The 12,878-nt window shown below is 41.6% G+C and overlaps 1 protein-coding gene across 6 annotated transcripts in view; it reads left to right on the forward strand.

Moving 5' to 3' along the window:
- Nucleotides 1-12,878, forward strand: part of DOP1A (DOP1 leucine zipper like protein A) — a 103,479-nt gene that overhangs the window by 32,526 nt on the left and 58,075 nt on the right. For all 6 annotated transcript variants that reach the window (XM_068281543.1, XM_068281545.1, XM_068281544.1 and 3 more), the window contains exons 10-12: nt 2,632-2,752; nt 7,929-8,048; nt 12,450-12,561. In XM_068281543.1, the coding sequence (XP_068137644.1) occupies nt 2,632-2,752; nt 7,929-8,048; nt 12,450-12,561 (353 nt within the window). The remainder of the gene's footprint in view (nt 1-2,631; nt 2,753-7,928; nt 8,049-12,449; nt 12,562-12,878) is intronic.

Genomic DNA, 12,878 nt, shown 5'->3' on the forward strand with positions numbered 1-12,878 from the left:
CTCCTTAGGTGAGTATCTGACTTTTTTTTTTTATAGCGGTACCCATTGGCTTTAAATGTTACCTTATTTTTTCCCTTAAATAAAATAATAGAAAAATATTTTCCAAAGAAAAACAGAATGAGATCTTTATCTGTTTCTTTCTTACCTCACAGGTGTCACAAGTAGTGATAAGGTAATTGGGGATTCATTGGAGACATGAATGTCAGGACTGCTGTAATGAATTAGGAAAAAAAAATAGACTGTATTTTCCATCCATCCATGTTTTGTTTCTTTTGCAGAGTGCTGAATCTTTCAGTCTCTAGAGAGTGCTGAGCACAAGATAAGTTGCAGCAGACTTCCTCCCCATTCTCTGTGATGGAGAGAAAGTCAGTCTATATTTTCTGTACCATTGAGTGGCTAAAGATGCGTTTACACTTTTAACAGATGTCACCCGTCGGGGATCAGGCCATGATCCCCTTGGGTGATGTCGGTAACCTGGGGGCTGTCTACTCATGGTCAGCTGTGTAGCTTGCATTGCAGTGTGTGTGTGTGTGTGTGTGTGTGTGTGTGTGTGTGTGTGTGTGTGTGTGTGTGTGTGTGTGTGTGTGTGTGTGTGTGTGTGTGTGTTTGTTTGTTTGTTTGTTTGTTTGTTTGTGTTTTGCTGGCTGAGGCGGTAGTCTTCAGTCAAGGCTTAAGAGAGACAGATTTTCTTTATTTTTTATTAATCAAGGTGCTACCAGTGAGCCCTGCCACGGAGGTCATTGGTATTCTCCAGGCGAGGCCTGTATATCTAAAGGCTGTTTTTACTACTTGTACACAGGCTAATTAATGGTACCTAAAGTGAACCAGAGACGAAGCACCCTCATGTATTTTACCATATATATCAGTGCGAACATTCGAGAAAACACCTACTCTGCTCTGTTTCATTATTCACAGCTCAGCCTGCTTCTTATCAGCCCTGATAAAATCCTCAACTGAGCCTTCAGTCTGGCTTTGCTCAGGAATCTTTATAGCTGAGTCTGTCTTCTCTGATGTCTTTTCAAGCCCAAGTCTGCCCCCTTTTGGCTCTGCTACAATGACTCAGCTATAATGATTCCTGAGCAAAGCCAGACTGAATGCTCAGTCGGGGATTTTATCAGGGCTGATAACAAGCAGGTTGAGCAGTGAAGAATGAAACAGAGAGCGGGGTAGGTTTTTTCTGTAATGCTCCCACTGATATATATGGTACAATACATGAGGGTGCTGCATCTCTGGTTCACTTTAAACCTTTTACCTAATAATGCCTGTTGTTTGAAAATCAGAATTAAGTGTGAAAAATAAGCAATATTTTATTAACTGGAAAGGAGGGAATGTTCTTCACATTGCTGTATATACAAATTCTATAACCATCAGTGTTGTTCATACAACAGAGAAATATTGAGTAGCTAGTAGGGAATATATAAGATATAGAATATAGATATACAAGCTATAGTCATCGCCCTTTAGATCATTGTACTTCTTGTTCAACATTATTTCTTTCGTATGTAGCCAGCTTGTTTTTATACCGCCATGTCCTGTAGCATGATGAGTTGTCAGCAGTCCTGAATAGCGAGATGTTTCAGTTATCTGATTTATTGCGATACTTAGTCTTGCAGTCAGCATATTTCATTAATTAAGGTATTTCCACGCTAAACTCCATATAGAGACTATTGTTTTTAATCAGAGATGTACAGAGAAGTTTTTGGATGAATAAGTCATGGCCTTTTTTTCAAGCTTTGTTTGGCTTTTCCCATATGTCCCCATTTATTTTAGTCTATAGATTGGCACTATCTCAGTTTTGCTCTTTTATTCAATGCATATGAATGATGGCATAGGCAGTGTTTCTCAAACCTCCCCTCGTTACTCCCCAACACCTATGCACAGGTGAGGTAATTAGTGTCTCAGCTAGGTGGATTCCATGTAACTGAGACACTAATTACCCCTCCTATACATAGGTGAGGTTGCCTGCAAAACATGCACCGTTGGGGAGTCACGAGGACAAGTTTGAGAAACACTGGCATGAGGTATAGTAGCAACATTTTGGAGCTACTGCTCCTTTGTCCAGCTTGCTGCATTACAAAGACATTTCATGAACAGAATCCATTTATATACATAAGACATGATATCCTCACCAATCACAGAGGTTCCCCATCAAATCCATTAGATAGGCAGCTGATATGATTGGGTGGTTTAAAATGGTGTCCTGTGATTGGCTATGACATGATGTCTTATGTATATAAATTGATGCTGTTCATGAAATATCTTTGTAATGCGGCGAGCAAAGGATCAGTAGCTCCGAAACACTGCTACTTTATGCTGTCATTCGTATGCATTAAATAAAGGAGCAAAACTGAGATGGTGCCGGTCTACGCTGGTCCCAGTATTTACACCCTGACATCCCATAGTTCAGTAATGTGGTGGCTGGCTTCAAGGAGCAATAGGAAAGCTCAGTAGCTCCGGTCACTTTACTTATAATTTGACTTTGGCTTCTACAGCCCTACATCTATGGCGCTGTCCATATTCTCGTGTGCTCCTCTGTGTTTATTTTCCAGGGTTGCACCACCTTGGTTTAAGTTCTGTACATTCCTATGTCATGTTGATCACTAATTCCCTGGTGTTTTTGTATTTTGTCAGGTCCTGCCATTCTGGAAGATGTGTTAATAGAAGTTTTCAGAACGTTATATACACAGTGCAAAGCAGAACTAGATCTTCAGACACAAGCCCCTTTTAGCAAGGATCCCGCACAGCTTAGTAGGTAGGCTGTAATTCTATTATAGTATAATTGTCCACACTCCTAGAAAAGAAGAAAGAGTATAAATGAGCCCAAAAGTAAAATCTTTCTATAATGCATTATGAACAATCAATTAAATAGTTGATTAAATCTGCAAACAACAAAAGGCTCTCATAAGGCTGTATAGGTAATTCATAAAGCTGTATAGATAATTGCCAATTTGGGATAAAACAGTTGGCGCCTATGGCGTCTAGTAAGAAAAGCGATTGAACATGAATTTCCAACATCTGAACACAAAATTAATGACCGCAAATGGCAGGGGATGCTTACACACTCTGGCGCAAGGCTCCCAAAACAATTTGGAACTATCATTTTGGGTGGCCTAAGTTGTACAGGATCTTCTAAAAAAATTAGCATATTTTGATAAAGTTCATTATTTTCTGTAATGTACTGATAAACTTTAGACTTTCATATATTTTAGATTCATTACACACAACTGTAGTAGTTCAAAGCCTTTTATTGTTATAACGATGATTTTGGCATACAGCTCATGAAAACCCAAAATTCCTATCTCAAAAAATTAGCATATCACGAAAAGGTTCTCTAAACGAGCTATTAACCTAATCATCTGAATCAACTAATTAACTCTAAACACCTGCAAAAGATTCCTGAGGCTTTTAAAACTCCCAGCCTGGTTCATTACTCAAAACCGCAATGAGCAATGCTACGTACACACATGCGACAACGATCGTTCGTTAAGAACGACGAACGAACTTTTAATTGATGAAAGAACGACCTAAGTAAAGGTAGTTTTAAAATGTGTGTAACGATCTGATCGTTAGAACGAACGTTACATCACAGAAAGCAACTATTGCGCCTGCGCATAAAAATGAGAAGTTCCATGGAGAAATAGTGAAATGCGCATGTCAAGCCTAGTACGAACGATCGTTTCCAACGATGTACTACTTTTGCAAACGATCGTCGTTGGTTAAAATCCGCCGAGACAGAACTTTCTTTTGTAGCGATTTGGCTCGTTCGTCGTTTGCCTTAATAGTCGGTGGTTCGTTTTTTGTAACGATCGTCGTTGGTAAAGATCGGGGAACGATCGTTACAAACGACTATAGTCGCATGTGTGTACGCACCTTAAGACTGCCGACCTGACTGCTGTCCAGAAGGCCACCAATGACACCCTCAAGCAAGAGGGTAAGACACAGAAAGAAATTTCTGAACGAATTGGCTGTTCCCAGAGTGCTGTATCAAGGCACCTCAGTGGGAAGTCTGTGGGAAGGAAAAAGTGTGGCAGAAAACGCTGCACAACGAGAAGAGGTGACCGGACCCTGAGGAAGATTGTAGAGATGGACCGATTCCAGACCTTAGGGGACCTGTGAAAGCAGTGGACTGAGTCTGGAGTAGAAACATCCAGAGCCACCGTGTACAGGCGTGTGCAGGAAATGGGCTACAGGTGCCGCATTCCCCAGGTAAAGCCACTTTTGAACCAGAAACAGCGGCAGAAGTGCCTGACCTGTACTTGACACTGGACTTCAGGCATTTTGGCATTTCCCTCTCCCTAGTCTTCCTCCAGACTCTGGCACCTTGATTTCCGAATGACGTGCAAATCTTGCTTTCATCCGGAAAAAGTACTTTGGACCACTGCGCAACAGTCCAGTGCTGCTTCTCTGTAGCCCAGGTCAGGCGCTTCTGACGCTGTTTCTGGTTCAAAAGTGGCTTGACCTGGGGAATGTGGCACCTGTAGCCCATTTCCTGCACTCACCTGTACACGGTGGCTCAGGATGTTTCTACTCCAGACTCGGTCAACTGCTTCCGCAGGTCCCCCAAGGTCTGGAATCTGTCCTTCTCCACAATCTTCCTCAGAGTCCGGTCACCTCTTCTCGTTCTGGAGCATTTTCTTTTCTGCCACACTTTTTCCTTCCCACAGACTTGCCACTGAGGTGCCTTGGTACAGCACTCAGGGAACAGCCTATTCGTTCAGAAATTTCTTTCTGTGTCTTACCCTCTTGCTTGAGGGTGTCAATGATGGCCGCCTTCTGGACAGCAGTCAGGTCGGCAGTCTTACCCATGATTGCGGTTTTGAGTAATGAACCAGGCTGGGAGTTTTAAAAGCCTCGGGAATCTTTTGCAGGTGTTTAGAGTGAATTAGTTGATTCAGATGATTAGGTTAATAGCTCGTTTAGAGAACCTTTTCGTGATATGCTAATTTTTTGAGATAGGAATTTTGGGTTTTCATGAGCTGTATGCCAAAATCATCAATATTATAACAATAAAAGGCTTTGAACTACTTCAGTTGTGTGTAATGAATCTAAAATATATGAAAGTCTAAAGTTTATCAGCACATTACAGAAAATAATGAACTTTATCACAATATGCTAATTTTTTGAGAAGATCCTGTAAGTGTGTATGGGCCTTACATTTAAAATCATAGCAGATATAACAGACAAAAGCAATCACTCTTCCCAGGCAGCGATAAGCCCACCATTGGTACTTCCTGAAACAGTAATTGCACCGAGTACCTCCCCTCTGGTTATGTCACCAGCTGTGCTTGGTTTCCTTCAGTTTAGACTATGAACCTCTCACATTCTGAGGCTGAGTGTTTATTAAGATGCAGTTGTGCAAGGTTAGGGATAGTATCAGGGGATCTTGGTCTCTCTTTATAGAAAGTATTCTTTCCTGTAGATAATAACAGAAGGTAAGATGTAAGTCATACATAAAACCATTTTAATACACACGGGACACAAGTAGTGCACTTACTACATTTAGATATCAAAACATGAACAAAGCCATACAGATTCTTCTGGCTTCGAATTGCAGTATTTTGCATAATTTGATTGGCCCATTCCCAAGTTGCATACAATTTGCATGACACTTTTAATAAGCTAGTGCGTGGGTGGCCATTTTGACATACAGTACAAGTAAATGAGAGATGTGCTATTCCTTGCATTCTGCTGTATGTAAGAATGGCCATGTGTCCAACATTGGTAAAGGGGGGGGAGCACATCTTCATGCAGTATTTTCTATATAAAGTAGGAATATAAGGATACATAGAGCCAGTCATGCAGTTTTGGTTGCCAGAATTGAAGGCACCCTATGTGTATGCTTTGGGGAGATTTGCACATCTAGATATTCACTTCCAGCTGACAAATGATCATATTGCACATCGATCAAAAGTGAATTTTGCTGAGCAGTTGGTAACAACCAGTATACAATCATTTTTTTGATTTTGATTTTGATTTTTTTTTCAGTAGTGTGATGTGCTGTTAAATATTGATCAATCCTGCACATATTGCATCATATGCAAACAGCTGACTGCTGTGATGTGTAAAGATCTGAAACCTGTGGGAAGTTGCTATCCTAAAATAAAAGCTATTGTACACGTGAGGGGTGTTTTGTTGTGTCCCACCGATGGGGAGTGATCAGTTGCCTGAAAGGCCACCCACGGAACGTCTCTTGTGTAATACACTTTGCGATATAACACAAATATGCGCAAGCGGTGCTCATTATTTTTTTTTATAGTTTTTAACCACTTTTACTCTACATTGGGCATGATTCACAAAGCTTTTTTCACCTGTTTTCCTCCAAACACTGCCATTCCAGCGCAGGAGACTTGGGCGCAGCAGTGAGTAACTTCAACGCCATCAGAAGGTGGAGCTGAAGTTACTTATAAAACACTATAATTCGGCCGCCAGCAATTGCTGGAAGCCAAATTATTTCATTCTCTACCATCCATGGCGGCCTGGAGGGGGGAATAGTATTTAACATTGATGGGAATTTGTGCAGGAGCAGGATAAGCCATACAGGCTGTATCCCGCGCCCAAATCTCCTGCGCCAATTCCTCTCGTACGCATTTTCCTCTGTTTTCACCTTATCTATGTTCCTTTTTTAAGCTCCCAAAGAGCAAAATTATAATATAATTAAGGTAAGAAAAGTAATATTAACCTCTTGAGGACCACAGTACTACCCCCCCCCCCCTAAAGACCAGGCTATTTTTTGTGTAATTGGCCACTGCAGCTTTAAGGCCAAGCTGCAGGGCTGCACAACACAGCACACTAGTGATTCCCCCCTCCTTTCCCCCCCACCAACAGAGCTCTCTTTTTTTTGTAAATATTTATACTAATATTTTTTTATTAAATTTACTTATTTATTTTTTACAATACCCTCCCTTCCCTCCCCCCCGTCAGCCAATCCCTGTGATCAGCTTTCATAGGCTTCAGCCTATGACAGCCGATCACCATCGACAGTCAGGAGGGGACAGCCGTGTCACACGGCTGTCCCCAGTACAGCGCTGCTGCAGATCACAGCGCTGTACTTAGAAGAAAGACGGCGGTTTCGCTTTCTAAGTCTCCCAAGCGGCAACAGGAGCTGCGCGCGATCTCCTGCAAACTGCCACCCCAGGACTTTACGCCGCTCGGCGGTGGGCGGTCCTGGGGCTGCCGCCTCAGCCACGCCCATCGGCGTGACGCGGTCGGCAAGCAGTTAAAATGAAGATCAGCAACAACTTACTTTGAGTGATTATTTTGCTTGTAAGTGTGCTGAAAGGCTATTTTTATTAATTAAATAACTGAAAATAACTCATTTATGAGAAGTGTTGTGAATAGAGCCCTTTGTGTCGAGGAGCTCAGTGTTTTAGTTTACACACAAGTGCACGTGTCCATACAAGCCCTACCATAAAAATGCAAAAACACGTTGTTCTGATTTTTGTGTGCTGTTTGACTTCTTAAACAGAATGGCCCTTATGTAATTAACATTTTCTCCTGAGTTTTCTCCTAGTAGATAGTTTTTCAGCTTCTTAATAAAACAACTTTTCAGTGCTTTTCAATTGAAAAAGTACTAAGAAGTACTTGAATATTTTCTCGCTTGCTGGTGGTTTTAAGTGCATTTTATTATCAAGGTGCTAAATTTTTACCTAGGAGAAAACTCAAGAGAAAAAGTTAATTGCATATGGGCCAATATTCCCAATTGTGCGGTCACAGATATGGCATGTTTCATGACAAAATACATAGGGATTCCCATTGTGAGCCCTGCCTGGGTTAAAAAAGATTAGGAACAGTTATACAGTATATTTATTCCTCTACTTGTTTTTTAAACTCTTAAATGTTTTTCCCTTTTTCCGGCCTTCTGTATCATCAGTTTTATGCAATTAATTTGTGACTTACAATAACTACAGTGTGCCTTTTATTTGTTACAGTAAATTACGGGAAAACAAAAGAACTGCAGAGCTCATTAAAACAGCCAACCTATTGTTTAACTCTTTTGAGCCTTATTACATGTGGGATTACATTGCACGCTGGTTTGAAGAATGCTGCAGGTAGGTACTCATACATTTTATTGAGTAAAAACCTGCCACTTAGTTTGGCTTTTTATTTAATACCACTCGGGCTGTAGGAATGATTTATTGCAGCGTCAGAATGTTTAGTCCTTTAGGCAAGCAAGCGTTTATTAACAGAACAGTGACAAATCTCCTCTGATTCAGCTGAGATGTAAACTGCATATTATTGACATTTACAATTGTTTTCTCCCCCAAGCCTATGTTCACATTAAATGCTGGAGTATATTTAGAAAGTGCTTACATGGAATATGTATTGCTTTGCTGTTTATGCAGATTTATTTTCTTAAAAGCCTCTGAACAAGTAGTTTTCTTTATTCTGAACTTGGGTTGGGCACACAATAAACTAGACCATAAACTAGACCACACCGCATCCATTTTGATGAGTGCACTGTTGTAACTGGTAGGGGCTGCTGCCAACCCCCCCCCCCCCCCCCCCCCCCCCAGCTGAGGAATGGCAACTAGAGATGGTCAGTGAGATGCATAATTGTGCCTAGTGTACAATTTGTATGCAGTTTGCAATGGGCCAGTCTTGGTCATTATATTATAATCATGAGATTTCAGACAGTTAGAGGTTCTTTATCACTTTTATGGACAACTGTATGTGTCCCGTGTGGCTGATGTGTAATGTTCAGTTTATTGAAAATTGAAAATATTTCAGAAAAATATTGAAACAAATAGGCCAGTCTAAAAACGTCAGGAAGTGCAGTCGATTGGCCATATTCCAAACTGTATTGGGCTGGAATGCTTTCATTATTCATCTCATTGACCATCTCTACTGGCAACGCAATCTGCTATCTGGAAAAATGTGTTCAGTTGAATTTTTGCACAGTTGAACACAGCAGAGTTAAAGCAAGCCTTCGACTTTTGGAAAAGAAAAGTAAGATACTTACCTCAGTAGAGAGAAGCTTCTGGATCTTCCAGAGGCTTTACACATCCTCCTCGGGACCATTGCTGGGCACCAGGACCCTCTGGAAGTCCGTGGGCACGTTCCTATCTGTGAATGAGCGGGGCTGCACTGTGCAGGATGGCTCACACCTACACAGTAGCACAAAGCCACTCATCCTCGGTATTAAAAGCTAAACCCAAGCAGCTCTGTTTAGTGTGGCGATGCTACAGTCAACAAGCCTTGTCTAGGAGCTTCAAGGGTCTCAGTGCTGGTGCGGCGAGGTAGGCAGCCTATGGATTATCCATAGGCTTCTCTATACTAAGGTGAGTACCTTACATTTGCATTTTCTAAAGTCACAGTACCCTTTAACCCCTTTTTAGCCAATTTATTTAGAGACTTGCAAGTGCTCCAGGCCAAATTCTTTTGTTACATTTTCTTGCTTCTAATTAGTACTGCTGTAATGTGTATTTATGACCACTAGTCACTAGGGGGCAGTGTTAGACAATAACGGGACTTCTGCTTTCAGTTTCTATATTTTCTGCTAGGAAAAAAGATCAAAGCTTTCAAAGAATTTACAGCACAACAAGTTTTGCCGAATGAGGTCAGAGCAGTGCACTTATCTCAAACATAACTATTGACGCTGCTAATGGGTTAAAGGAATTGGGTGAAAGTTAACTGATCTATCAAAAATATTAGTGTTGCGCCCAATCAGACAGCAGCAAACTGTAAAGGGATCCCAATTCCTAAAACTATGAATACAAAAACTTACAGGTTGCGCTTGTCCAATGGAAATACAAAAAAATTTTTTAATAAAAGGTTATATAACCTGAACAACTTTATATAAAAGGGCATTAGCCCAATAGCATAAAATACATATAGAATATAATCTCATAAAACACTCGAACCAGTCCTGGACTGCTTAGTAACAGTAAAGCATATTATGGTAATGACTCTGCTCTAAGAGGTTAGTATCTCTTGCATAATGAAGCGGTAGAAATAATTGCAGTGATGAGTATCCCAAGCATGAGTTGGTATCTGTAAAGCAAACAAGCGTAGAAGATTTCCAAGCGTGCTAGCAAGTATGATGTTGATGCATGCAGAGATAAACAAAGTGTTAGCAAGCGATAGGCCTGTTGAGGTGCTGACAGGCAAGTGAAACCAAACAACGTATCTTTATGATTGGGTTGATCAATATTCAATGGGATAGATAAGGAGCGATCTCACCCTCCTCTGATGTAGTATCCTTTGGTGATAAGTCCTCTAGCGGATAATATCTTCCGGGAAGCCGCTCTATCTCATCAGCCCCGGCCGGCGGCTAGGTGAGAGAGACTTGATCTGCAGTGCAGTATCGGGCAAGCGTGCCCGGCTCCCTAGGGGTCCGGATAGCGTGGGTAGCGTAGATCTTGCAGGCCTCCAACTCGGCAAACTTCCGTCCTGCTCGCACCGCCAGTCCGGAGCTCCGACACACCTCCTTCCCCTATGCGGCGTGACGTCACGACTCTAGCCTCCGCTGACGTTTCGAGAGGAACGCCTCTCTTTCTCAAAGCTTGGCTACGTGAAACCATGTGGATATTCAATTTGAACACACTAGTTCCGCATGGACTGAATAAGGATCTTGAGCTGTATGCCTTTCAATAATCCTATCTACTACACAGTATAAAGAACCACCCTCCTATCCCCTAGTAGCCAAGCTTTGAGAAAGAGAGGCGTTCCTCTCGAAACGTCAGCGGAGGCTAGAGTCGTGACGTCACGCCGCATAGGGGAAGGAGGTGTGTCGGAGCTCCGGACTGGCGGTGCGAGCAGGACGGAAGTTTGCCGAGTTGGAGGCCTGCAAGATCTACGCTACCCACGCTATCCGGACCCCTAGGGAGCCGGGCACGCTTGCCCGATACTGCACTGCAGATCAAGTCTCTCTCACCTAGCCGCCGGCCGGGGCTGATGAGATAGAGCGGCTTCCCGGAAGATATTATCCGCTAGAGGACTTATCACCAAAGGATACTACATCAGAGGAGGGTGAGATCGCTCCTTATCTATCCCATTGAATATTGATCAACCTAATCATAAAGATACGTTGTTTGGTTTCACTTGCCTGTCAGCACCTCAACAGGCCTATCGCTTGCTAACACTTTGTTTATCTCTGCATGCATCAACATCATACTTGCTAGCACGCTTGGAAATCTTCTACGCCTGTTTGCTTTACAGATACCAACTCATGCTTGGGATACTCATCACTGCAATTATTTCTACCGCTTCATTATGCAAGAGATACTAACCTCTTAGAGCAGAGTCATTACCATAATATGCTTTACTGTTACTAAGCAGTCCAGGACTGGTTCGAGTGTTTTATGAGATTATATTCTATATGTATTTTATGCTATTGGGCTAATGCCTTTTTATATAAAGTTGTTCAGGTTATATAACCTTTTATTAAAAAAATGTTTTGTATTTCCATTGGACAAGCGCAACCTGTAAGTTTTTGATCTATCAAAAAGATTTTGGGAAGAACCAAATAACTTATCAGTGTGGTTTTGTAATGTGGGGGAAACAAAAGTGCCTAGAGGAAACTCTCACAAACATGAGAAGAGCATTTGAACTCCATACAGATAGTGTCCTTGCCTGAATTCGAACCAGGTACCCGAGCATTACAAGAGAGTGCTATATCCACTGTGATACCTACTGAGCCTACTGTTACACTGAGTTTATTTATGCTAAATAATATTTTAAAAAAAAAACGTTTAAAAATACTTTTAGCTTGATACACCAGGCATTCAGCAGCACTCCTTTTTGTCTGCAGAATATAGCTTTAAAGGGAACCTAAAGTGACAGTATGTTGCCTAGTTTAACTTAGCTGGGGCTTCTTCCAGCCACCTGTAGTCATCCTGGTCCCTTGTTGTTGTCTTTCTGCTCTGTTCCATTCAGCAGCTGTCCTCTCCGACAGCTGCATACACAACCCGGGCTTTGCGCTGTCTTGATTGTGTTCCCGTTACCAGGAGTGTTCTGCACTTGCACAGTTCGAAAAAGTTGCAACTGCGCATGCTCCGAATGCTCTCAGTCAGGAGAGCACGATCAAGGAGGTGGGTGGTCAGGCCGTACATGTGCAGTAGTTGGCTCAGTCAACAAGATTTCTGAGGAGCACAGCTGCTAAACAGAAGAGCAGAACCAAGGGACCAGGACAAATAAAGGGGGCTGAATGAAGCTTCAGGTAAGTTAAACTGGTCACTTTAGGTACCCTTTAAGCTGTTTTTAGTATTCTGTGCCTATCTTTTTGCATTATATAATGACAATGTGAGAGACTCCCGAAAATTAATCCTATGAAAATTTTATTAGGGTATTGTATACTTTTTGGATCCAAGTACTGATTAAGATGATGGATATTATGTAGTTGCTTTACATATGCGTTAGGGTTATGTCATACTTATTCATGGAGTCTTTATTTGATTTACCATGTTTTTTTTTTGTTTTTTTTTAATCTTTTTGATATTGTCTTAATATAGACGAACACTTCATGCTAGACTCCAGTCTCCTAATGACAGCAATAATCCATCAGACCTACCATTAATTAATTTTTGCTTGCTTGTGGATTTCTTGCTGGACATTGTGTCTTTGGTAAGAGCCTACTTAGAATCTTAAAATGTTTTACGAAATATGGCAAATGTAATGTGAAAGCATAACTTGAGAAAAATAGCTGGACAGCAAATGAAAAATCCTGTATACACACACACGCACACGCACACACACTTACACACACACACACACACACACACACACACACACACACACACACACACACACACACACACACACACACACACACACACACACACACACACACACACACACACACACACACACACACACACACACACACAATCACACTTACATGCACATACATACAGTATATATGCACCTACATACAGTATATA

The sequence above is a fragment of the Hyperolius riggenbachi genome, chromosome 4, assembly GCF_040937935.1.
Source record: "Hyperolius riggenbachi isolate aHypRig1 chromosome 4, aHypRig1.pri, whole genome shotgun sequence".
In the NCBI taxonomy this organism is placed as follows: Eukaryota; Metazoa; Chordata; class Amphibia; order Anura; family Hyperoliidae; genus Hyperolius; species Hyperolius riggenbachi.